The sequence below is a fragment of the Nannospalax galili genome, unplaced genomic scaffold (assembly GCF_000622305.1).
Source record: "Nannospalax galili isolate Female #2095 unplaced genomic scaffold, S.galili_v1.0 scaffold770, whole genome shotgun sequence".
In the NCBI taxonomy this organism is placed as follows: Eukaryota; Metazoa; Chordata; class Mammalia; order Rodentia; family Spalacidae; genus Nannospalax; species Nannospalax galili.
Window position 1 is genome coordinate 702,974 of NW_008328344.1, and position 24,186 is coordinate 727,159.

At 44.5% G+C, this 24,186-nt stretch overlaps 1 protein-coding gene across 2 annotated transcripts in view; it reads right to left on the reverse strand.

Annotated features, from left to right (window-relative positions):
• Positions 1-24,186, reverse strand: part of Wwox (WW domain containing oxidoreductase) — a 1,076,697-nt gene that overhangs the window by 428,493 nt on the left and 624,018 nt on the right. The window contains exon 9 of one of the 2 annotated variants that reach the window (XM_029560055.1): positions 3,971-4,873. The exons of the other annotated variant lie outside the window; for it this stretch is intronic. Within the exon in view, the coding sequence (XP_029415915.1) occupies positions 4,784-4,873 (90 nt within the window). The 3' untranslated portion in view covers positions 3,971-4,783. Of the gene's footprint in view, positions 1-3,970; positions 4,874-24,186 lie in introns of those variants that run through there. 2 annotated transcript variants of the gene reach the window in all.

The following is a 24,186-nucleotide window of genomic DNA, read 5'->3' on the forward strand; positions in this document are numbered from 1 at the left end:
GTGTTCAGGGGCAGGCACAGGGGAAGGACTGGATTTCCTCGGCCTTTCAAGGGGGAGCCTCGGTCCTTATTAAAAAGTGGCAGCAGGGGCTGGAGAGATGGCTCAGTCAGTGCAGTGCTTGCTGCACAAGCACGAGGACCCGAGTTCGATTCCCAGCACTCACATTAAAAGCCTGGGTTGGTGGCACATGCTGGTAATCCTGGTGCTGAGAGGTAGGCCAAGAAGATCCCTGGGGCTCTCAGGCAGCCAACCTAGCCTAATCAGTAAGCACCAGGCCGGTGAGAAAACTTTTCTCAAAAAATGTGGATTATATCTGAAAAATGAAGCCATGTGTACACACACACACACACACACACACACACACACACAGTGCTGACATCCACAGGTACACACTCTCAGACCTGACTGCCACCAATTTCCACCCCTGCAGAGTCACAGGCGGTTGGGATTAGGGAACAGTCACCCGAAGGAAGAAGGGTTATCATCTCAGTGATATGGCTGTTTCCGTCTGGGTCCCACCATCAATCAGGAAGGAGAATTTGCTCCTTGGTTAATCCAAGATCATCAAACACTAACACCTCCCCAGGCACACACATCTCAATCTGCTGACAGTGACGGAGGCCAAAGAGAACAGGGTTCCCTGTTTCAGTTCTAACTTTTCTTTTGCTTATGTATATGTGTGTGTGTGTGTGTGTGTGTGTGTGTGTGTGTGTCTGCATGTGTGTGGGTGCATACGTGTGAGTGCACATGTATGTGCGTTTTTGCATTTAGAGACCCAAGGTTTGATGTTAGGTGTCTTCTGGTCTTCTGCTGTGTCTCCACCTTTTACACTGAGGCAGGTTCTCTTGCTGAGCCCAGAGTTCATCGTGTCATGCTCTGGGGATCCCCTGTCTTTGCCTTTTGTATGCTGAAATACAAGCAAGCCCCCTACTTTTTACGTGAGTGCTGGCATCTCAACTCCACCCCTCATACCTACACAGCAAATGCTTTACCTGCAGAGCCCTCTCTTCAGCTTGAGTTCTTTTATTTGTTGAATTTCCCTGTTCTAGAATTGTCAATAGATCCTCTGTGACTATGCTTCAGAAAATATGCTTTAAATCCACACAATACTTCTCTGTACAAATGCAGAATTTCCATGTAACACAAAATTCTTTCTGAGTCTGACAAATGCACCCTATTCTTGAAAATGGAGATCAATTTGATGACAGATTCTTTGGTCAAACATTGTACAAAGGCAATACAGTAATACATATGAGCAAGCCATCTCATAGGGAAGACAAATGATTCTTTATGGACACATCTTATTTAAGAGAAAATGATGGGGTTTGTAGAAAGAACTTGTCCTGTGAGTGGAATAATTAGAACTGTTGGGGCCTCAAAAACCAATTTTATATAATTGATGTCAGTTATGATAGACTCTAAGGCATGTTTAAAATGTACCAGGTATCTATTGAATGCGAGCCTCAGCACTGGGTACCAGGAGCTCCTTGCTAGGCCTGGTGGTGAGTCTCAAGGCAGTGTCCTTTACCTTCCCTTACCTCTTCAATAATCTGTTCACTGATCAGTCATACACTACAGATGTCTTACATGATCTGACCATGCTACAACTTGTTTCACTACAGACTTCTTTTTTTAAAATTTTTATGTGTATGAGTATACTGCCTGCATACAAGTAAGTGCACCCATATCGTGCAGTGCCCGAGGAGGACAGCACTGGAGTGTGGGACAGTTGTTAGCTGCCATGTGGGTGCTGGGAATCAAACATGGGTCCTCTGCAGGAGCAACCAGTGCTTTTGACCACTGAGCCATCTCTCCAGCCCCACTGCAGAGTTCATAATATGTGTCAGGAAGAAAGCTATTGATGAAATCTGAGGGACAGGGGACTGACTGGTCTCTGCCATCAACACATTTAGACTCAAGAAAGTCATAAAGTTTCAGACCAACATAGTTGTCTTTCCAAAACCTTCCACAGTCCGCTGACTTCCTGTTTATTGAACTCCCTGCTTCCCCAGCATTCAAATCAGATCCACTTGTGCTCATACACCTGTCCTGGCTCTCCAGGTGCCAAGCCATGTCTCTCCTTGTGTCTTTCAGCATTGCTGGGAAATGAAGCACATGTCAAATGCCTTAAGCAAGCTGATGTAAGAGTGTCTGGTGCACGCACACTCTACTGACATTAGCTCCTCCCACAGAAATCCCAACAAACCAAATATACATGGAAATTGTTCTCTGTGTTGAAACTGCGTGTATTTAAAAGGTGTGCCCAATGTGAGTGTGTGATCCTGTGTACATTTTTGGCTATCTGCACAATGTCCACACCAAGTAATAGCAGGCAGGTGTGGAGGTGGCTTGGTTGGTAAAGCATCTACCACTCAGGCATGAGGGACTGAGCCTGATCCTCAGCACCCATAGGGAAAGGGGCACATCGGTGCTTGTCCATTATTCCAGAGTGGGAGGGTGGAGACAGGCAGATCCCAGAGCTCACTGGTCAGTCGTCTAGCTGAACTGATGAGCTTTGCGTTCAGTGAGAGACACAGTCTCCAGTGGAGAGCAATGGAAGAAGAGACCCGATGTAGAGCTCTGCTCCACATGTGCACACACATGCAATGCATCTCCAGGTACACATGTGCATGCGCACACAAACATGCACACAGACAACACATGTACACACGCACACACATGCATACAGACATGCACACACATGCAAACACAGGAGCACATACACATATACACACACATGCACAAACATGCATACACACGCACATGAACACTCACGCACACACTTTTAAATGTATGTATACACATTCATACATCTGCACACATGCACGCACACACATGCACACACACACCAGCACACCTGCACATGCACACAAATTCATGCACACATGCTCATGCACACACAAGTATGTACAAAAACACACACGCAGCAAATACATGCACACAAAGACACACAATTGCACATGCACACACATACACACATGTGCAAATACATATACGCATGCAGAATAATAGGCAGCTCAATACTTCTCAGAACAAGTTTGATGAAGCCATTCATTACCGACTTCTTAACAGGACAAAGCTATGGACTGAACTGTGGGGAAATGGTTACTTTCTACTGTAGTCTGCTTTCTGTTGTAATAAACACCATGACCAAACACAACCTGGGGAGGAAATAATTTATTTGGTTACAGTTCATCATCAAGGAAGCCAGGGCAGGAAACAGCAGAAATAAGGCAGGAGCTGAAGCAGGGACTGTGAGGGGCGCTGCTTACTGGCTTGCTCCATCTGGCTCACCCAGCTACCTTGCTTATGCAGTCCAGGCCCACCTGCCTAGGGATGACATCACCCACAGTGGGCTGGGCCCTCCTGCATCAATTAGCTACTAAGAAAATCCCTCACAGACATGGTCACAACCAATCTGATCTTGGTAATTCTTCAGCTGAGATGTCCTCTTTCCAGGCAACTCCAAGTTTATTTCAAACTGACAGTTAGGGCTAACTTCTGACAGCATCTGACATGGACTAACTTACACAGCAGACTCTCTGACGGACCTTTTATACACATCATCGCACTCTATCCTGTGCCAATCAGATTCCATTTTTATTCCATTTTTAAGCGATTTACCCCAAATCATAAAATCATTGCCATTTCAGATTAGGAAAATCGGATTCAAAAATCTATATAGTAGCACCACTGTTTAAACTCAAAGCATAAATCCAACACATCTTTAATCTTTTAATCAGAAATGGAAGAGTGTCTCTGTCTGAAAGTGAAATGTCATCAAAGCATGTACACTAATGACAAAGGAACAGAGGGGAGGCATGTGAGACCTTAAAAAATCTGTACCTGTGTGCCTTTAATCCCAGCACTCGGGGGACGGGGGCAGTGGATCTTTATGAGTTTAAAGCCAGCCTGGTCTATATAGGGGGGTTCCAGGTGAGCCAGGGCTATATAGTAACACACACACACACACACACACACACACACACACACACACAGAGTCTGTACCTAAAAACTCACCACTGATTTAGAATTCTGTAGATAAGTTTTTTCAGAAACCAAGCAAAAGCAAGGGCCTGTTAGTGTTGGTGTGGGATGAAAATTCTAGAATTCTCACGGAAAAATAAGATTCTTCATCAACCTCAAATGTCATCAAATGTTAGGAGTATCAGTACACTGATCAGAAGTTAAAATGGCAAGTGTTTATAAAAAATTGAGAGAAAAATCATAATTAGAACATACACACAAAATGTGAGAGAAAGGGGCAGCTCCTACATGCAAGCATGTTTACAGTTTTCTAGCCCTGGCTGGCCTGGAACTCAGTAGGTAGAACAGGCTTGCCTACAACATATACAGTAATCCTCCTGCCTCTGCCTTCCAAGTGTTGGGATTCCAGGCATGCACCACCATGCCCAGATATTTTCTTACATTTTCCTTAATAGAATTTCCAGTACAGGGCCCGATAGTTAATGGTATATACTGAGGAATGTCTTGTAAATTTCTGAACTATTAGCCCACTGTGGACAGCAGTGATGGACGTGCTAGGGACAGGTGGCCGACAGCGCTGTCTTGAGAGAGGTTGACTGGACATTTGGTGTTGACTGGACATTCAGACCTCTGGAAAGAAAGCTTTGGGTTTCTGAACACCTCTCTTTCTAGGTGTTCTGGATCTAGGAAGCCCCTTTGGCGGCTGCAGTTGAGTCTCTGATTTTCTTGGCTCCTTCTTCCACTGTCAGTGACTACTGAAAACCAGTGAGTTAGGAAGCCCACCGCAGAGCCTACCCTATGGATGAGGACAGACTCTGCTGGGTAAATCATGCCTCAGGCTAATTCTGATTGCACACCGGAACCCCTTCTCGATCCCTCCAAATTCCTACAAGGAAAAGATAAAAAGATAAAGAGTAACTCACTGTTTTAGGGCTCTTTTTAAAAAATATATTTATTACTTTTATTTTATGCGTATGAGTGTATTGCCTGCGTGTATGTGAGTGCACCTGTGTCATGCAATGCTGCAGAGGTCAGAAGAGGGCGTCAGATTCCCCTAGAACTGGAGTCAAAGATGGTTCATAGCTGCTATGTGGGTACTGGGAACTGAACCCAGGTCCTCTGCAAGAGCAGTCAGTGCTCTTAACTGCTGAGCCATCTCTCCAGTTTTAGGGCTCTTTTCTGTCTGTTGTGATAAAGGACTTTGACAAAAGCATTCGAGGGAGAAAGGGTTTATTTTGTATTACAGTTCTAGAAGGACAGAACTCATCAAGGAGGAGCAGATGTGGCAACAGAAGCATGAGGCCGGCCCACCACTCTTCATCAGTCTTTATCCAGAAATAGAGCGGGGAGCTATAAAGCTCCAAGGCCAGGCCCCAGTGACAGACTTCCTCCTGAAACAGTGCCACTAGCTGGTGTTCAAACACGTGAGCCTAGGGGGACATTCAATTCACAACACTCATTTTGTGTATTTTCCCACCTAACCCAGAGTCTGTCATTCTACAGAATCAGGACTTCAGACATCAGTCCCATCCCACAGGTCACCCATTTCCAAGCAGATCCTTGGAGGGGTAGGTCTGCCTTTGTGTTGCAAGCACACTGTGTGCATTTCCAGAAAGCCTGTCCCTTCCCTGGCGTCCCTCTCAAATATTGGGACTAAAAAAATTCAACTTTTTTTTTTTTTGCCATGGAACAGTGAACATTCACACAATCATTAAAATCGCATCTACCACGGTATTTTCTCTCCTTCTCAGTTTTAATACATTTTTATAATTGCATTGAAGATATTCTAACCCTGTTTTTAGTGCAAAGATAAAATTTACGAACCATGACAAACATATCCTCTCAGAGCCAACCCGAAGGATAACAATGCTCATGGCGAAACCCACGTGCTTGCTCCCTTCTGCCCACTTTAATTGGGTGGGAGACACAAAGACCGCATCCTCAAATTCTGGGGGCACCCTTCACTACTGCTGGAGATTTGGCAGCCATTCATACGACTGTGTTTTCTACAGTTCCATAATAGGAATTTCGACAAATATGCATTTTTGTTATGTTGGGAGTAACGGGTGGTTTCTACCAACACAAAGACATCCAATTAGATTGGTTCCTCCAATGACTGCCCACTTACCCCTCTGTCTTTTCCACTGAAAGTGTGCTTTTGGAAGACGAAGCATAGGACAGCAGGAAGGATAGCAAGCTGCCAGAGAGAGCAGGGTTCAAAGCTTAGCAAGGCCAGCAGAGAGCTGGATGAGGCTCTTGGTTTCTTTGACACTTGCTCCCTGTGTCTTGAGGTGGAAGGCTTGAGAGAGGATTTTCCGTCTCTCAGATGAGATATAACAGAGATATTATTAAAGACAAAATACAGAACATCCAGCTTTCACTGGTTAGACCACCATTTTTCACAAGAAAATCTTCAACATTGATGAGTACTTAAAATCCGGGCCATCATATCTGCTTGAACTCATGTTTGTGAACCCGGATGAACACCAGGAATTTTTCTTTTGAAATCATGCTGGCTATGAGCATCTACTACGGGGATTTTCTTTGCTCTTGAAGAGTGTACCCTGGCCATGAGTTCAGTGCTGGAAAGCTGAGACTAACTCCAGATAAAGTTTTCCCGCCTTGTCTTCCTCTTTTGCTTTGGACAGGCAGAGTTTTAAATATTTCCTAACTTTCCATAATAGCCCTGCACGAGACACCCATGCCGGTGACCATAATGAAGTAAAGGTAATCTACACAATTTAAAAACACTTATTGTGACAGAATGGATTGACGGGTAGAGGCCGTACAAGCACACATAAATGAAATGCATCCCACCGGAAAAGCATTTCGCTCACACTGTCATTTACTGGCTCCTGAATTAATAGACCAAGGAAGGTAGCACCGGCCCCAACAAAATGCCGTAAAATCCACTGGCAGCGAGTGGCGTCTCAAACTTTAATTCCCCTGGGGAGAAAAGGACACTGCCTAATCTGTATTCAGTCCTGACATTGGCTGCATCTGATATGGAACATTAGCTTCTAAGTCTCTCAATAGACTAGTGTCCTTCAGTTTATATTACTTTATGTTAATAGTGGAAAAATTACACACAACATCATTTATCATTGTTACATTCTGCTATACATCCCATAGCTTATTGTAATATATTTATTTACCCCTGAGATGGGGAGAAATTAAAAATATATATGTTTCAAGAAAAAACCTATAGGGAAAGAATCACTGCAAATGTCTTTAAAGCACGGGCGCGTGCGCGCACACACACACACACACACACACAACTCCCTTGGGGGTTGGGGGGGGCTGATCTATTGTACAGTTAAGTCTGTGAATGATAAGAGGTTTCTGCCTAAGGACACAGTACAGGCTGTACAATAATTCCTGGGGCATGCGTATATAACAAAAAGCCACATATTAACGTTAATATATCTTTTGTTCCCTTGTCTCCCCAGTGATTTTTCCATCTGTCCATTACATCTTTGGGTTGCTCTGATTCAGTTATTAGCTTTTTTGACATTTGACCTCTAGCTCAGGAAGGCAAGATTTTGATGTTTTCCTTTTGAAAAGTACTGTCAATCTGAGCCCGACTTTTATTCTTTTGGATCCAGATACCGCAGCAGCGGAGAGTATAAGCTCAGTTTGGGTTCAAAACAAGGCATTTCCTGCAGTGTACAGCCTGACTTTCTACAAAGTGGTCTTGGCAGCATCACGGACACTGAGTCATGGGCTTATGGGAATACCAGCCTCGGATCACGACCTTTGCCCAGTTCAATCCTTCACCTCCACATCACACAGGCAGGTCGCCCTATCTCTCCAAGCTTCAGATTCTGTTCAGACTCCATGACTGAGGACTCCTCCCAACCCCAGCAGATGTTTGGTCTGGGGATGCTGCTGAGGAACTCTTTGTTCCATATTGAGTCCCATGAAGCTGGTTTGATAGATCTTCCCATTTTTTTGGAGCTCTGCAATATTGACACAATCAAGAGTTCAGGTTGGAAAAAACTGAACATTGAGAAGTGGGACAGCACCTCTGTCACCTTGGGGACACGATACTATGCCTCCTAGAGAATCTCCACAGTAAGGGCAGTGCAAATGGGTGGGCATTCAGCGTTAGACATTTGCACCTCATTAGGGATGCCTCTTCACATACAATTTTAATTCCTTTATTTCTTGCCACTTTGACATGTCACAAAAAATTCCTTATGTAATGTGCTATGTAGTTATATGATATAGCTCTCTCTCTCTCTCTCTCTGTGTGTGTGTGTGTGTGTGTCTGTCTGTCTGTCTGTCTCTCAAAGATTGGTCTCATTTAGGCAATGTGACTTGACCTCACTATTTAGCCAAGAATGTCCTTGAACTGCTGATCCTCCTGCCTCCACCTCCCAAGTACTGGGACTATAGAAGTGTGTCACCATACCCAGCTACACAATGCAGTCTTCTAGGTGTGTTCTTGTTTCAGTCAGATGTAGCTGTCTTGGGAGACTTCTCCCCTAATTTGGCAGGTACTCTTCATGAAGAAGGGACTCTCAAAGATTATGTCACTCCATCTATGCCCAAATAAGGTATACCAGGCAGGTAGGATTTAACCAATACTATTGATAAGAAGATTTGTGATTACAAATACTGATCAATGTGAGCTCACAGAGCCATGGGTGGGTAGTGGTTGAGCTGGAGACTGAAGTCAGTCCTGGCTCCCTGCCCAGGCAGGGTGCTTTCTAAGAGGTTGCAGTCATACTAACAAAGAGATTTACCTCTGACAGATATGTGCAGTAACTTTTTCCAAAAGGCAAAGTGAAGCTTGTATGATTTATACAAGACTTGCAATTTAGAAGCAATACAGAAAGTGATCAACACTATTTAGCAAGGCGGAGCTGGCAGTGTGTTTACTGAAAATATTTCTCTTGCTTCCTGGAAGTCTCTTTAGACTACATTTCCCAGGTTCCCTTGCAGCCATATAAGGGTTCTCTGACCAAGGGAAAGAAAGTGCCCTGTGACATTGGTCTTCATCTCTGTGTGGCCTCAGCATCACTGGATTGGTAGAGCTAATAACAACTGTTAGACAACTGCAGTAACCAGTCAACACCTACTGACGGTTAACCACTAACTGAGGCTTTCTGGGACCCAGACACTGTGTTGGCCACCTGCTAATTGTTCTTTATTTAACCCCCACATCAACATCGAGATACTATTTATTGGTTTTAAAAACAATTGATAAATTGTTTAAAAAGCAATTGAGTTGGAGTAGTTTGCCTAATGAGGTAGATACAGAAGGATTTGTCATGGTCCTTTGCTTGCTGTAACAGAATGTCACAGACTGACACACTTTTTAACCATAGAGGTTTATTTCTCACACTTCTGAAGCCTGAGAGGTTCAAGACCAAGGCACCAGCAAATATGATGTCTGCTGAGGGGTCATTGTTTCTCATGGTTTGGGTCTGAAATGTCACCCAAAGACCATGGGCTAAGGCTTGGTTGTCAGATATTACTACAGGGTTGGAACCTTTAGGGCGTGGGGCCTACTGGGAGAAGGCTGGGGCACTGGGGGCAAAGTGTGTCACTAAAGTGGGTATTAAGACCTTGTCTCGTCTGCTTCTCAACCACTTGGTGGACAGACTTCTGCTGCCACATGTGCCCCACCAGATGCTCTACCTCACCACAGGCTGAAACAACAAGGCCAATCAACCAGACCAAAACCTTGGATACCATGAGATTAAATAAAACTTTCTTTCCTTTAAGTTGATTTTCTCAGCTATTTTTTAGAGCAATGGTGAGCTGGTGAACACAGGCGTACATACACATGGTCTTCCTGTTGTATCCTTATGCTATGGAGGGGCAAGGCAGATCCCTGGGGGACTGATCATTCATGAAGGCTCCACCCTCAAGACCTCATCACTTCCCCAGAAGGCCCACCTCTTAAGAAAAGACGTTGGGGGAGACACACACATTCACACCATGGCAGGATTTGAAACCCAAGTCACAGAGAATTTTTTCATGTGACAGAAGACTCTTTGGGCCCCTACGTGCACTAGGTCTTATCAGAAATGTCACTGTCACCCAGAGTCCCCTTAGGAACTCTCCTAGGAAATGTTTACCCCTCTGAAAGGGAAAAAAAACAGATTTGTAACATTTCTGAATGAAATCCCAAGTCATTTCCATAATAGCTGAATAGTCTGGAAAAAAATAATTTTGCTGTGTGCTATGTGACCGCACTGCGTAATATTTAAACAATGAAGGTAACCTCTCATGTACTACGGCTGTGTTTTATGCTAATAACCAGAATCATTTAATCATTGTGGGCTAATGACCTGAAAAATTTCATTTTAAAAATGAAGTCATATCTGGGCCTCGGGAAGGCAAAATTGGATATAAAAAATGAGGAAAGTAGATGTTCAATTAGTATTCTTGAGGGGCAAGCAGCCAGAGTCTCTGCTGAACCACCTCAAATTGGAGTAGGAAAAGGAATCCTGCACTTGAATTAGAGGCAGGAAGGAGGCTTTGCATCTTGCAGGATTTAACAGTTATCACTTTAATGCCATTAAGGAGATCTCTGGTACAGCATCCCAGGTCTCAACAGAGGGTCAGTTCTGTGTCTTTCTCGCTGGCTGCACAGTGTTCCATCGGTCTAATTTGGGTTCCGTTATTGCCAAACTCCAGCTTTCCAGGAGAGGTGAGAGCCGAGCTGTGGACAGTCACAGCTTCTGGGGAGTGACCTGGGCACTCTTGGGACCCCCGTCCCATGACCTGTACAGAGGAGGGTGTTGAGCCATCCTCAGCTACCCCACACCTTGTGTGCCTGTGTGTGGTTTCAGAAGCTGTGGTCTAAGCTTAAATTCCTACCATGGACATGTAGCACAGGTATGTGTGGTAAACTCTATCTTCCCTCCTCCACGACTAATGGGTGGCAAAGCCCCGAAGGACAGATCACAGTCATCCTAAGTTTTTATGACTGGTCCCACATCCATGTCCTCTGCCATACAAACTTGCAGTTCCCTCAGTCTGTGGGTAAGACATAGTTCCTTACACCCAAATTTGACTATCTGAAGGAAGTCAAAGTGATGGGAAACCAGTTCTGAGCTTTATGGATTTCTGCCTGTCTCCTATGTTACTAACATCCCTATGAAAAGGACACACCATGGTAAGCACACTGGGTCAACCTAATGCAGTCACAATCAGCCACCCATCAGCCAATTAATTCTCAGACTCACGAGTGAGACCAGCAAGCGATCCAGGTGAGATGGACCAGGTTTGGTGAAAATCCACAAGCAGTGAATGAAATGTTAGCTGCTACCTGCCTCTGAGTACCAAGGACTAGCTGTGATGCTGAAGCCTGCGTTCCTGGCTGCCTGAGGCACAACACCATCTCTTCGCCTTACACGAGCATCACTGGTCTAGGGGTGACTAGAGGACGTACCACTGGCCAACCTGAGACACCGCAAAGCCTGCTGCTGGCTTGTGATGGAAAGCCCCTCCCTTACAGCAATGAAACCCACCTGGAAGACACAAGAGAAGGGCCATCAAAATGGCAGCATGCCAGCCCAGGAGCCTTGACACCACCAAGTCACTGAGTCAGTGCCGGAAACATCTCCGAGTTATATGTTTAAAGAGGTGAATAATGTCTTCATCACCCGTACTGGTCCCAGGTACTCTGCTCCTGGCTACTGAACACTTCCAAATGACTAAACCCAGGACTCTTTTCAGCCAAGGATCAGCCATGGAGTAGCCAGTATATTACGAGATACACACGAGCTCTCAGTGCTTGGTAGAGGGGAGAGCAAGTGGTCTACATTAAATGTGAGTGTGTGAATATGTTCCCTTCTGAAACCACACACGGGCACACAGTGAGCCCAAGTCCAGCTCATGACAACATTGAGAGAGTAAGCTACTCTTCCCACTGACCACACTTCTCCACCTTCCATGCCCCTCTTTCTAGGGGAACAGGGACCTAGCTGAAGGCTACTGAGGACCTATGATGATATTTTCTAATATTACTTATTTCTAACTCATAGCATTACTTTGGTTTTCTAGGAACAGCTACAGCACTGTTTCATGGCCAGTGCATAAAGGGAAAACAAATAGAATTTATCTTCCAGAGAGAAAAGCTATGTTCACCTTTCCAGCTTTTATATTCATTTCCTCCATGCCCAAGATGGCCGTCCACTCTAGTGGACGATTATCTCCCTGGGCAGAATTCCTAAGACCACACATAGAACATCTGGCTTTTCTGGAGCAGAGGCAAGTTCACTGCATGTTTTTATCAAAACTAAATACTATCAAATAATAAGGAATGTGTTTTATTTACTGGATGCCTCCCATGTACCGGACATTATGAATGATCTTTAATCCTCCCAAGAGTCCAGTGAAGTAGGGACAACTCCTGTTACTATTTTATAGTCAGAAAAACTGGGGATTTGAGAGGTTAAAGTAATTTGCCCAAACAGCACAGCTATGTGGCAGAACTCAAGTTTGAGTGCAGGCCCTTTTGACTTGCAATCTCAAGATCTTAGCCACTTGACTATAATACTTTCTTGGAGATACATAATAAGTGATCAGGGAATTAGCAAAATCACACATACATTAAAGCCTCAGAGAAAGAAACAGTTCATGGAGCTGGTCTTGCAAGCATGTATCCCGGTGCACTGGAGCTGGCTCACACTGGCTTACATTTTCAGCAGCTGTGTAAGCCAGCTGTTGAATACAGCCATAGTTGAGATTAAATTATGTGGATTCTAAAATTCATACAAGATCACAAGGGATCCAGAAAATCCAAAATAATCTTTACAAATAAAGTCAAAGGACCTGCTTCCCATTTCAAAGGTCACTTGCAAAGTGACGAGAATAGGAATTGTGACTGGCATCAAAAGGGACATTTAGGTCAGTGGGGCAGCACCAAAAGTCCTGAAACAACACTTACTTTGATGGACAACTGACCCTTGATGAGGTTACAAAGATCACTTAATAGGGGAAGAAAAGTCTTTGTAATAACTGGTGCTGGGACAAGCAGGTACTCACATGCAAAATGATGAGGTCAAACCCCTACCTCACATCATATACAGCAATGAATTCAATATGGACCAACAACTTGGATGTAAGAGCTCTAAGACTCAGGGGTCAATCCTTTATGACCTTGAACTTCTACTTGGCAGAATGTCTTCGTGTTGGGGAATGTATCAGTAATCAATTATTCTTTCTTCCGAATGACTAGTATTCACCATGTACTGATTTTATGACATTATGTGGTTTGGGCAAGTTACTTTAACCTTCTCTGACTATAAAATAGTAACAATAGTTGTGCCTACTTCATTGGACTCTTGGGAGGATTAAGGATCATTCATGTCAACACCAGCTTCTCAGATACATAACCAGAAAGACAAGTAACAAAAGAAAAAGTAGCATGTAAGTTGGACTTCATCAAAAGTTTAAATGTTCCTCCTCAAAGGACATTATCAATATGAGATGGGAATACACACTTGTCAATCATATAGCACTTACATGACAAGGGTTCTGCATGCGAAATAAAAGAACAAAATTTAAAGCTCAACTACAAGCGACAAACAATCCAATTAAAGTGGAGGACAAAGAATGTAAGTCGATATTGTTAGAAAGGAAATATACAAATAATCAATAATGAGCTAAAAAGATGGCTCAGTGGGTAAAGGCCTCTGCCTTCTGGTGGAAGGAGAGAATTGGTTCCTACAAGTTGTCCTCTGAGTTCCACATTTTCTCTCTCTCTTCTCTCTCTCTCTCTCTCCTCTCTCTCCTCTCTCTCCTCTCTCTCTCTCTCAATAAATATTAAAAAACAAAACAAATGCCAAATGGGCACATAAAATGCTCAACATCATTAGTCACTGGAGAAATAAAAATCAAAATCACAATGATAGACCATTATACACCCATTAGGGTGGTATTATAACACACAAAATACACGTATTGACAAGGTTGACATTTTAGAAGCCTCGTGCATTTTAAGGGGGAACAAAGATGATAAAGCCAACATGGAAAGCCATTCAGCAGTTCTTTAAAAAGACATATGTAGAACTGCCACGTGATCTAGCTATTTCACACCAAAATCCATACCCAAGTGAACAGAAAACAGGTATCCCAAAAGACTGGTATGCAAGTGGTCATAGTGACATAATTCACAGGAGCCCCGGAACAGAAACAGCTCCATGCTCATCTGCTGGCGATTGCAGAAATAAAATCAGTACATGGTGAATACTAGTCATTTGGAAGAAAGAATGATAGATTACTGATACATTCCCCAACACGAAGACATTCTGCCAAGTGGAAGTCATGCAATAAAGGTCACATACAGTGTATATCCATGTACACACAATACTCAGAAGAGTCAAATGCCCAGAGACCAATATCAGACGAGTAATTGTCATGGGGCTGGTGTGAGAGGATGGGAAATGACTAAATGAACACAGGGTTTCTTGGGAGTGGGGAAATGAAAATTTTCAGGAAATAGTGTTGACTGAGACTCAATATTGTGATTGTATAGCAAGTCCCTGGATGTAAAATTGTGACTTTTATGTCAATTTTATTATAATAAAAATATATTAGAAAAGTTCCTGGCATGAAGGAAATACGATACAGTCACCTGCCATTCCATTCACAAGTATTAACTCTTCATTTGGACAGGGTCTCACTACATAGCCCTGGCTGGCCTCAAACTTACAGAGACCCACCTGCCTCTGCTTCTCAAGTGCTGAGACTAAAGGTGTGCACCACACCTGGCAAGGATCAACTCGTTAAAGAAAACAGTGATAGGCAGAGGGGATAGATTGATAGCTATAAGCAAAGAGCTTCTTTTTTCTTTTTGGAATATGTATGTGTTAATGTGTATGATGTGTGTATATATGTGTATGGTGTGTGAGTGTACGCACGCATGTTTGGATGTGTATGAGGCCCCATGTGTGTCAAAGGATAACCTCAGGGGTTGATTCTTGTCCTCTACCTTGTTTGAGACGAATTTTTGTTCGCCTCTGTGTAGGCCAGGCTAGCTGGTCCGTGAGTCTCTGGGCCTTCTCCTATCTCTGCCTCCCATCCTGTCACAGAACTGGGATTACAGATGTGTGCTACCACATCTGGGATTACACATTCAGCTTTATGTGGGTGCTAGGGCTCTGAACTCAGGTCCGCACGCTTTGCCCATGGAGCCATTTCTCCAGAGCCAGCATTTCTGTCACAGAGGATAAAATGTTGTCAAATTAGACTTTGCTGAAGACAGCAGGCCCCTGCAATTGAACTGTACGATTTAAATGGGTTTATTATCAGGTATGTGAATTATATCTTAATAAAACTATTGAAAGAAACAATTACATTATATAATCTGATAAATTACATTGCAAGTAAAAATAAAAAATACTCAAGATTCAGGGCATCAGAGATTTTTATCACATTTCAGTATCTACTGTACTCCTGAGGTCATTCTGTGTACTGTGTGTGCACGGTAGGAGTGTGTGTGAGGACACAGTCTCTTCACACCCCATGTCTGGTGATGTCACATTGTAAGCTTAAAGTTGACAGTGGTATAAGCATACATACCACAGAAACAGTAGAAATGTCTATAGATCAGTGTGTGATTTATAATTCTAATGATTGTCTAGGCTTAAGAAAGTGATGTAAAAATGTAATTAATTCAGATAAAGTGTGTCAAGTCTATAGATATTACACAGTGATCAGCCGAAGAAATTGAATGAATATTCTTCCATTATTGGGAAACCATGATGTGATTCAGCTGGGAGGGCACATCCGTAATGGATAATGGAAGTTTCAATTCGTATGTGAGTAATTTCACTTTTGACTTACTTGTTAAGGCAAATGAAGATATCAACCAATATTCATATTGGAGTCACACACCAAAATCCCACACTTAACAATGGTTGGGCAATAGGTGCGCTGATAGGGCAAAAATCAACAAAAGCACTGAGTGAAAACTGACCATCTTGAATTAGTAGTGTATCTATTATTAGTAGTATTATGTGTGATCTGTGGGCTATGCTCACTTCGTATCTGTACTTCATAAGAATAGTATGCTTGTATGCCTGTGATATATACACACTTTTCTTTTTCAGAGGGCCAGTTGTTAAACACTCACCAGCACACCACTGTCTGTGGAATGTGTGCTCTAATGTGAGACTGTCACCTTGTTCTTCAAAAAACGGCCTTAGCCCAGGCTCTTTCCTAGTACCTGCTGCTCAAAAGAAGAACCCTTCAGAGTTGAAAGCTGTTGCTGAGAAGTGAGAATTTCTAGAGCCAAAGGTGGCACCTGCCCCTGGATTCTGGGACTGACAGGAACAGCCGCAGCCTCTGTGCAGAGCACTGCGGGTGAAGACAGTACATCTCACTTTGCTTAATTCTCAGACAGCCAGTCACACTTGGTTATTGTTTTTAGTTTTACATACTGGTATTGAATTTATTTTTATGGATGTTATTTCTCAATTAGTGTATTCCCTGGAGACACTGCAAGTCTCTAGAATTTAGCTTCTCTCTGGTTCTAATCACTGCTGCTATCTGGACCACCAGGGAGCTGGGTGAGGACCCTCCAGCTACATCTATCCAGCCTGGCTCCTCTGACCAGCTGCAGTAGGGGTACCTGGCTCTTGCCCACAGGGCCACAGGCTTTGAGTATGACCTCAGGCTTTCAGGGATTGCTTGAAGCGAACCCAGAGGAACCAACAGGCATGAAAATTATCAGGGTGGGCAACCCCAGGGATGACAGGCATGTGCTATTAAGAACAGAGGTGGACTTTGGAATCACAGGGGTCTGATGGAGAGTTCAAGCAGCCTACTTCCAGATTGTTTATCAGGCTCTTTTTCATAAGCCCCTTGTTAGGAACAGCTAAAACAGCATCGTTATGGCTGGGAGATGGCTCAGTAGCTAAAGCACCTGCTGCAAAGCATGAGGACCTGAGTTCAGCACTCACAAGTGAAAAGTCCAGCATGGTCACACACCTAGCACCGGCCATAACTGGGATGGGGTTGGAGACAACAACAGAGATAAGCAGATCCCAAGAGTTCGCTGGCTAGCCAGTCTAGACAATAAATGAAGCTCAAGTTTGCTGAGATACACTACAGGGTCTTAAAAAATAGGGTTGAGAGCCGGGTGTGGTTGTTCACGCCTTTAATCCCAGCACTCAGGAGGCAGAGGCAAGATGATCTCTGCGAGTCTGAGGCCAGCCTAGTCTATATAATGAGTTTCAGGCCAGCTGGGGCTATTGGGAGACCCTGTCTCAAAAAGACCAAAAAATAAATAAATAAAATAGGGTTGAGGGGCTGGAGAGATGGCTCAGCAGTAAAGAACACAGGCCACTCTTGAAGAGGACGCGGGTTTGATTCCCAGCACCCACCCACATGCCAGCTAACAACTGTCTGCAACTGCTTCCAGGGGATCCAATGCCCTCTTCTGACTTCTGTGGGCATTGCATGGCACAGGTACACTTACATACATGCAGGCAAAACACTCATACACATGAAATTAAAAAACATAATAAAATATTTTTTAAAATAAGGTTGAGAGTGACAGAGGACACCCAGTGTCAACCTCCAGCCTCCACGTGTGCACAGATACATGTGCATGTGAACTTGCATGCACAGCGTACACACACAAACACATATGCATACACTACAAATAGGCGTACACACAATGAATCCATACATCTGTCAGACAGTAACAGTGGTCACCACTGACAACTGAGAGTCTGGAAAATGTCAGGATCTCACTTTAGCATTCCTACTAAGTGCTTAGTATGCATTATCTCAGTAATACCTGCAAACACTCTCTTAAGAAAAGATCCTGCTATCTATTCCCATTCTGAAGATAAGGAGACTGAGGCTCAAAGAGATGAAATGATTCACTCAAGTCCACGTGGCTGGTAGCCTGTGTCCAGGCCGTAGTCCCATCCTCCAAATGGGTCAGGATGTCACTCATTGGCTTCTGGAGGCTCTGGTTTGGGGAAAATACCAGCTCAAGTCACAGATTTCTCATTCCTGACTTTAGGTCCCTGAGAAGACTGAAGAGCTACAAGCTCACCAGGGTCACAAAAGGAGTTAGGGTTTGACCTGTCCTGTCCTCCCCTTTCTGCCTACACCTTGAACTTGACCCAGTGATTGGATGGCATGTTAAATGAGAACAGCAGTGATACTGGGGTTAAGAGGATCCAGCAGGTTACTACATGCAGGGAACCATATACAATGCATAGGACAAAGTGAACTCTCAGTACATGTCACCCGATGTCATCAACATCACCATCACCGTCTTCAACATCATTGTCAACACTGACATCATCTTCCCTAGCGTCACTGCTACCATTACTATGGTCATTACCATGGTCATTACTTTTATTTAGAACACATTCATGTCTTTGCAAAAATAACATAGAACATGGCTGTCACACCCATGGTGTCTAATAAATGCTGGTTCCCTCGTCTGTTTCCCTAAGCCCACGGCTTTGAGTCTCACAGACTTCTACCCTTTGCAAACCCCTCTAGCCCCTCCACTTGCCATCAGAGGCCTTTGCTTTGGTGCAGAGTGATCTGCTTGGCACAAGGAGCTCACCTAACATGTGGCTGGTAGTGGGTGCAAAGTCCTTCCTGTCTTCTCTCTCTCTCTCTTTGCTGTGGCATCTCACAACCCGCATCCTCCTGGGGGCCAGCCTCCGTTCCATCAGCCCAGCCTTGTTCTCACTTGCCTCAGCATGCTGTGCTTAAGTGCACAGTGCCCTGTGCCATGTATACAGCTCAGGAGAAGCCTGTCAGCATCTATCTATGTGATATTAAGAGAACCGTTATGTCTGGGCGAACACCCCAGGTATAAACCATGAACTATGAACTATGGGCCATCTTTTACTCAAACAAAGATGCATTTCTCTTTCTCTCTCTCTCTCTCTCTTTCTCTCTCTCTCTCTCCACACATACACTGAGTCTGACACTGGACATATCTTCAGAAGGATCACACTATGTCATGTTATGATCCTAATACAGGGGTTATAGAAAGATGGGAATCACCTGCTATATGATAACCTATCTGAGTAAGTCAAAACCTTTCTAATAGATATAAAATAATTTCTAAGAGAGAAGGGGGCTTTGGGCCATTGCATAATTGACAAAGCTTATTCCCTCTCTTAGTGGAACATAAAAGAAGAGTCTATATTACAACTGATTGCATCACATATTCATAAAACACAGTCTATCAGTCTTTGTAGTTCTATAATGATGCTGCCAAAATACCTCAAACTGCAGATAATACAACTGCAATGAAAAAAAAATGCAAGAAAGAAAGAAAAAAAAAAAACAGGATACAGAAATCAAAGACTTGGAAGAAACAGCAGTAAAGGTAAATGAAAATGGATGTAGATGGCCAGGAAGGGGACTCCAGAATTGGGAAGGCATTTGGAGCTTTAGATCATCGTGTGTGTGTGTGTGTGTGTGTGTGTGTGTGTGTGTGTGTGTGCGTCTGTGTGTAGAGGCCAGGGGTCAACCTCAGGTGCTGTTCCTCAGGCTTTATCAAGGCCTCAGGCTCTGTCTACCTTGATCTTTAAGACAGGGTCTTTCCTTGACCTGGAGCTCATGGATTAGAGATCCCCTTAGCTCCACCTCCCCGGCACTGGAGTCACCCACATGCCACCACTCCTAGGTTTTTTTTTTTTTCATGGATTCTGGGATTTAGACTCGTGTCCTCATGTTTTCATGGCAAGCATTTTACTGGCTGAACTATCACCCCAACCTAGGTCATCACTCTTGACTCTGGTTGCCAAGCAGTTAGAGGTGGTTTCTGCCCATTATGGGGGAGCACTTAGACTCTCTGGAACACTTTGGGAGCACTACCTAAAAGTGGAGTTCTAAAGCACCATCTTCTAGACCAGGGAAAGGGACAGGCTGTAGGGGAGGAGGGTGTCAACTGACTGAGTACGTGCAGCTCCTAAAATAAAGAAGGAAATGGGAGAGGCTGCAGAAGAACGCTTCGGAATACCCAAGACCAAGACCTGGAGGGAAAGGCAGCATCACCACAGAGAAACGCAAGCACGAGACAGAGAAGCCAAGTGCAGCGAGTGGGACAGGCAGGCAGCAAGAGGAGGTGGGGTGGAAGGAAGGCCGGGAAGAGGGCGGGTCAGGCAAGGTCAGAAGGAAGGAAGTGAAAATTACAGAGGGTAAGCTACCTCTTCTACTAACTTTACTGCTCCATCCACTTCCTTCCCTCTAATAAAAATAAAGCATATATTACTACTACTACAACCATAATACTAACACAGAGAGTTCACCAAGTCTGGTAGTGCTTAAGAGCAATTTTAAAAAGTGTAGGCTGGAGAGAGGCTCGGTGGATAAGAATGCTTGCAGCTCTTACAGAGGACCAGAGATTGGCTCCCAGCACCCACAGTGGGAGGTTCACAATCACCTGTAAGTCTAGCTCCAGAGAACCCAATGCCCTCTTCTGGCCTCTGCAGGCACCTACACATATATGCACATACATAAACACAGACACACAGAAAATAAAAATAAAATAAATCTTAAAGGAAAATGTGTGTGCACTTTTGTTTGTGGTGTGCGTGGGAATGCTCGGCTATAGAGGGTGGAGGTTGGTGGTATGTGTTGTCACCCACCTTACTTCTTGAGACGGGTTCTCTCACTAAACCTGGAGCCAGCCTTATAGCTGGCCACAGAGCCCTTGGGATCTAGCTCTCTCCACCACCTCCAGTTTAGTGCTGGAGGTACAGACGTGAGCTGTCATGCCTGAGTTTTTAATGTGGGTGCTGTAGATCCAAACACAGGTCCCCATGGTTATCCCACAAGTACATTTCCCACTGCACCATCTCTGTAGCCCCAAAAGCAATTTTGACAACCATACTGCTTAAAACTGGAATCCTCTGCTTCGGTCTACATGTTGAAAGAAGACAGTAATAGCATCACTGGGTCTTTGTGAGAATTCTAAAGTGTTTTCACAGGAATACTACATGAAGCAAGGTAAGCAGTGTACATGTCATCTGCTTGTACCACTGTGGTCATCACCATGACAGACTACATTGTGATAGTTTTCATTTAGAGGACACTAGGAATGACTTTGTAAGAGAATACACAATAGCTTTTGGATAAAGTGGGAAGTTAAGTGTGAAATGCACAAAAGCATCAAGTGTGACTTCACTGCCTCTCATGGGTTTGGACATCAACACCTGGCACAGTCAGGCTAGGAAAGTGGCCAAGGGTGGGTGGGACAGAGAAGTGAGTCAGAGGGGTATCCAGTGGGGGACAAGTAAGGTGAGAGTACATTTCTGAGGTCTGTAACACAGCTCCCCTTTCCTGTCTTTCCATCCTGAGATGCAGTGATAAACACTGAGACACATAATTTCTAAAGAGCTCTGTTGATAGCCAAGCACTCAGTTAACAGGGGGCAGAAGTCCCAGGTGCATCGGCTCTGAAAGACACCCAGGATCCCAACACGGTCTTCAAACGTCTCAGTGGCAGTGAACATGTCAGCCCAGCCCTGTCTTCAGGTACCTTTCAGAAACAACAGTGTTGGTTTGGCTCCAGAAAGCTCCTGAGCAACTTGGGCATTTTGTTTTTCAAAAGATGGTAGTTGCAAAAGGAATCATGCAGATGCAGAGGGGTGTCAGAAGAGGCTGGGAAGCCCTTCAGCCCTTCTAGGCTCCAGCCTGGCCTTACAGTTAAGGGCTTAGTCATCTGCATACGTCACTGTGGCTCTCTGAACCCACAGTCCTGAGGCAGTCAGACACCCTTTCAAAACATCACTGGATGCTGTCACTGTCTTGGTTAAAGCTGTTCATCAGTCCTTTACTCGTTAAGAATAAATCCTGACGGGTCTCAGATGACCGGCATCCCATGCTACGTCAGCCTCCAAGGCTGCTCGGCCCCAGCTCACAGAGGTGGAACTCTTCTGCCCCAGGGACTTTGCACTTCTGCTCACTTGCCTGGAACATTCTCTCCCATGTAGCCCTTCCCATGGCCGGTTTTCCTTCCTTGGTTCAACTATCACCTTCCTACCATAGTGTTTCCTCTTCATAGACCCAGTTGAATTTCTTTCTTTTTAAAAGTTTTATTTTATTTTTAACTATTTTTACGTGTGTGTGGGGGGGTGTTATGTGCACATGCATGCAGGTGTCAGAAGAGGATGTTGGATCCCCTGGAACTGGAGCTACACACTGTTGTGAGCTGCCTGACATGGGCTCTGGGAACTCAACTCGGGTCTTCTGTAAGAGCAGCTGAGCCATCTTTTCAATTGAATTTCTTTATTGCACTCCTTAAAGTCTCTATAGACATTGTCTACTGATTTGTTTACTTGCTTGTGGTCTGTTCCAACACTGTATAAGCCCTGATAAGCCCTGGGCCTTTCCGGTTTTGACTCATTTGTTATTTTATTCCAGTCCTTAACTCTTCAGTTGTCCAAAGGAAAAGAGACAGACAGACAGAGAGCTCAATGATTCACTCATTCACTCCCACGGTGAAAGAATGACCCTAAACTGATGAACTTGTGGATACAATGATTAGCTTCAAAGTCTGGGGAAGATCATTTCTTTGGACTCCCTCGCATGGCTCACTCCCACGGTGAAAGAATGACCCTAAACTGATGAACTTGTGGATACAGTGATTAGCTTCAAAGTCTGGGGAAGATCATTTCTTTGGACTCCCTCGCATGGCCCCCAGGGGTTGGACAGGACCTTGCAGTACCTAGAACCCTAAGCTATACTGTTACTTTATTTCAAACAAATTATCAACAATAAAACAAGCAAGCAAGAAATCAAAAACACCACCCTGCACAGAGTTTCCACTGCCTATTGACGACATCAAAGGTGAATCTCAATTGTCAATGAGACTGAATTGAGAAAAGCAAGCCCCAGGGTCTGAGTGAGGCAGCACACCTTTGGGTCTGTCTGTGAGGGCATGTCCAGAAAAGGCTGCCAGAGGGGCAAAGGCATCCCTGGATGTCAAAGGAACCACCCAGTGGGCTGAGGTCCTAGACAGAATGAAAAGAGAAAAAAGGAGTTTAAGAGCTGGGCTTTGTGGTTCATGCCTTTGATACCAGAACTCGAGAGGCAGAGGCAGGGGACTCTCTGGGAGATAGAGGCAGGGGACTCTCTGGAAGATGGAGGCCAGCCTGTTCTACATAGCCAGTCCAGGCTAGTTAGGGCTACAGGGAGACCTTGTCTCAAAAGAGAAAGTATTCTGGGGAAGAGGAGGGGAACAGGAGAGGGGAGGGGAGGGGAGGGAGGAGGAGTGGGGAGTGGAGGGGAGAGGAGAGGAATAATAATAATTAAAGAGAAAGCCTGGTGAGCACTGATGTCCCCCAGCCTCTACCCCTGCTTCTCAGTGTGCACAGTGGCGAGCAAGTGCCTGCTGCCTTGCGCTCCTGCCATGATGGACTGTTCCCTCAACCACGGGCCTTAAGTTGCCTCTGGTCAAATACTATGTCACAACAATGAGCAAAGTAATAAACTGTTTCAGAGATGCTCACCTTGAGCACATGCAATTTGACTTGAAAAGGCTCACTCCAGCGGCTCCTTTAGGGGTCACTGTGTCTGTGATCCAGAGCCTTTGGTTTTAAGCTATTCTAAGACGTGAAGAGCTAAAAGAAACTCTTTTTTTTTTTTTAAAGGTTTTATTCATTTATTTTATGTGTACGAGTGCTTTGCCTTCATGAATGTAAATGCACCCAAGCATGCAACGCCCACAGAGTGTGCCAGATCCCATGGAACTGGAGTTACAAATTGTTAGCCACCATGTTGGTGATGGGAATCAAACCTGAGTTCTCTGCAAGCCTGCCCCAGGAGACAATGTATGTCTACCCAGTTCCAAGACCCCATCCTTTTCTTCTCCTAAGGAGCCAAAGGTAATACAAAATGAGACTCTCAGGTCAGGTGTGATGCACACCTTTAGTCCCAGCAATTGGGAGGCAGAGGCAGGTGGATCTCTGAGAGTTCAAGGCCATTGTGTTCTACGTAATGAGTTCCAGACCACTCAGGGCTGGTAGTTAAACAAAGAAATGAGACTCTCTATCTAGATCTACCTCTGCCACCAACTTGCTGCCTGGGATAAAAATTTCCTCTTACATCCTGGTTAAGAGAAAGCGCTCCTGTGTCAGTTGACTATGGGTGGAACCAGGCCTATCACTCACAGGCTCCAGGAGCTGGAGCAGCTAACATTGCCTGCCTGAGCTTTGGGCTCTTTAGCCTTGACGTAGAGATTATAATG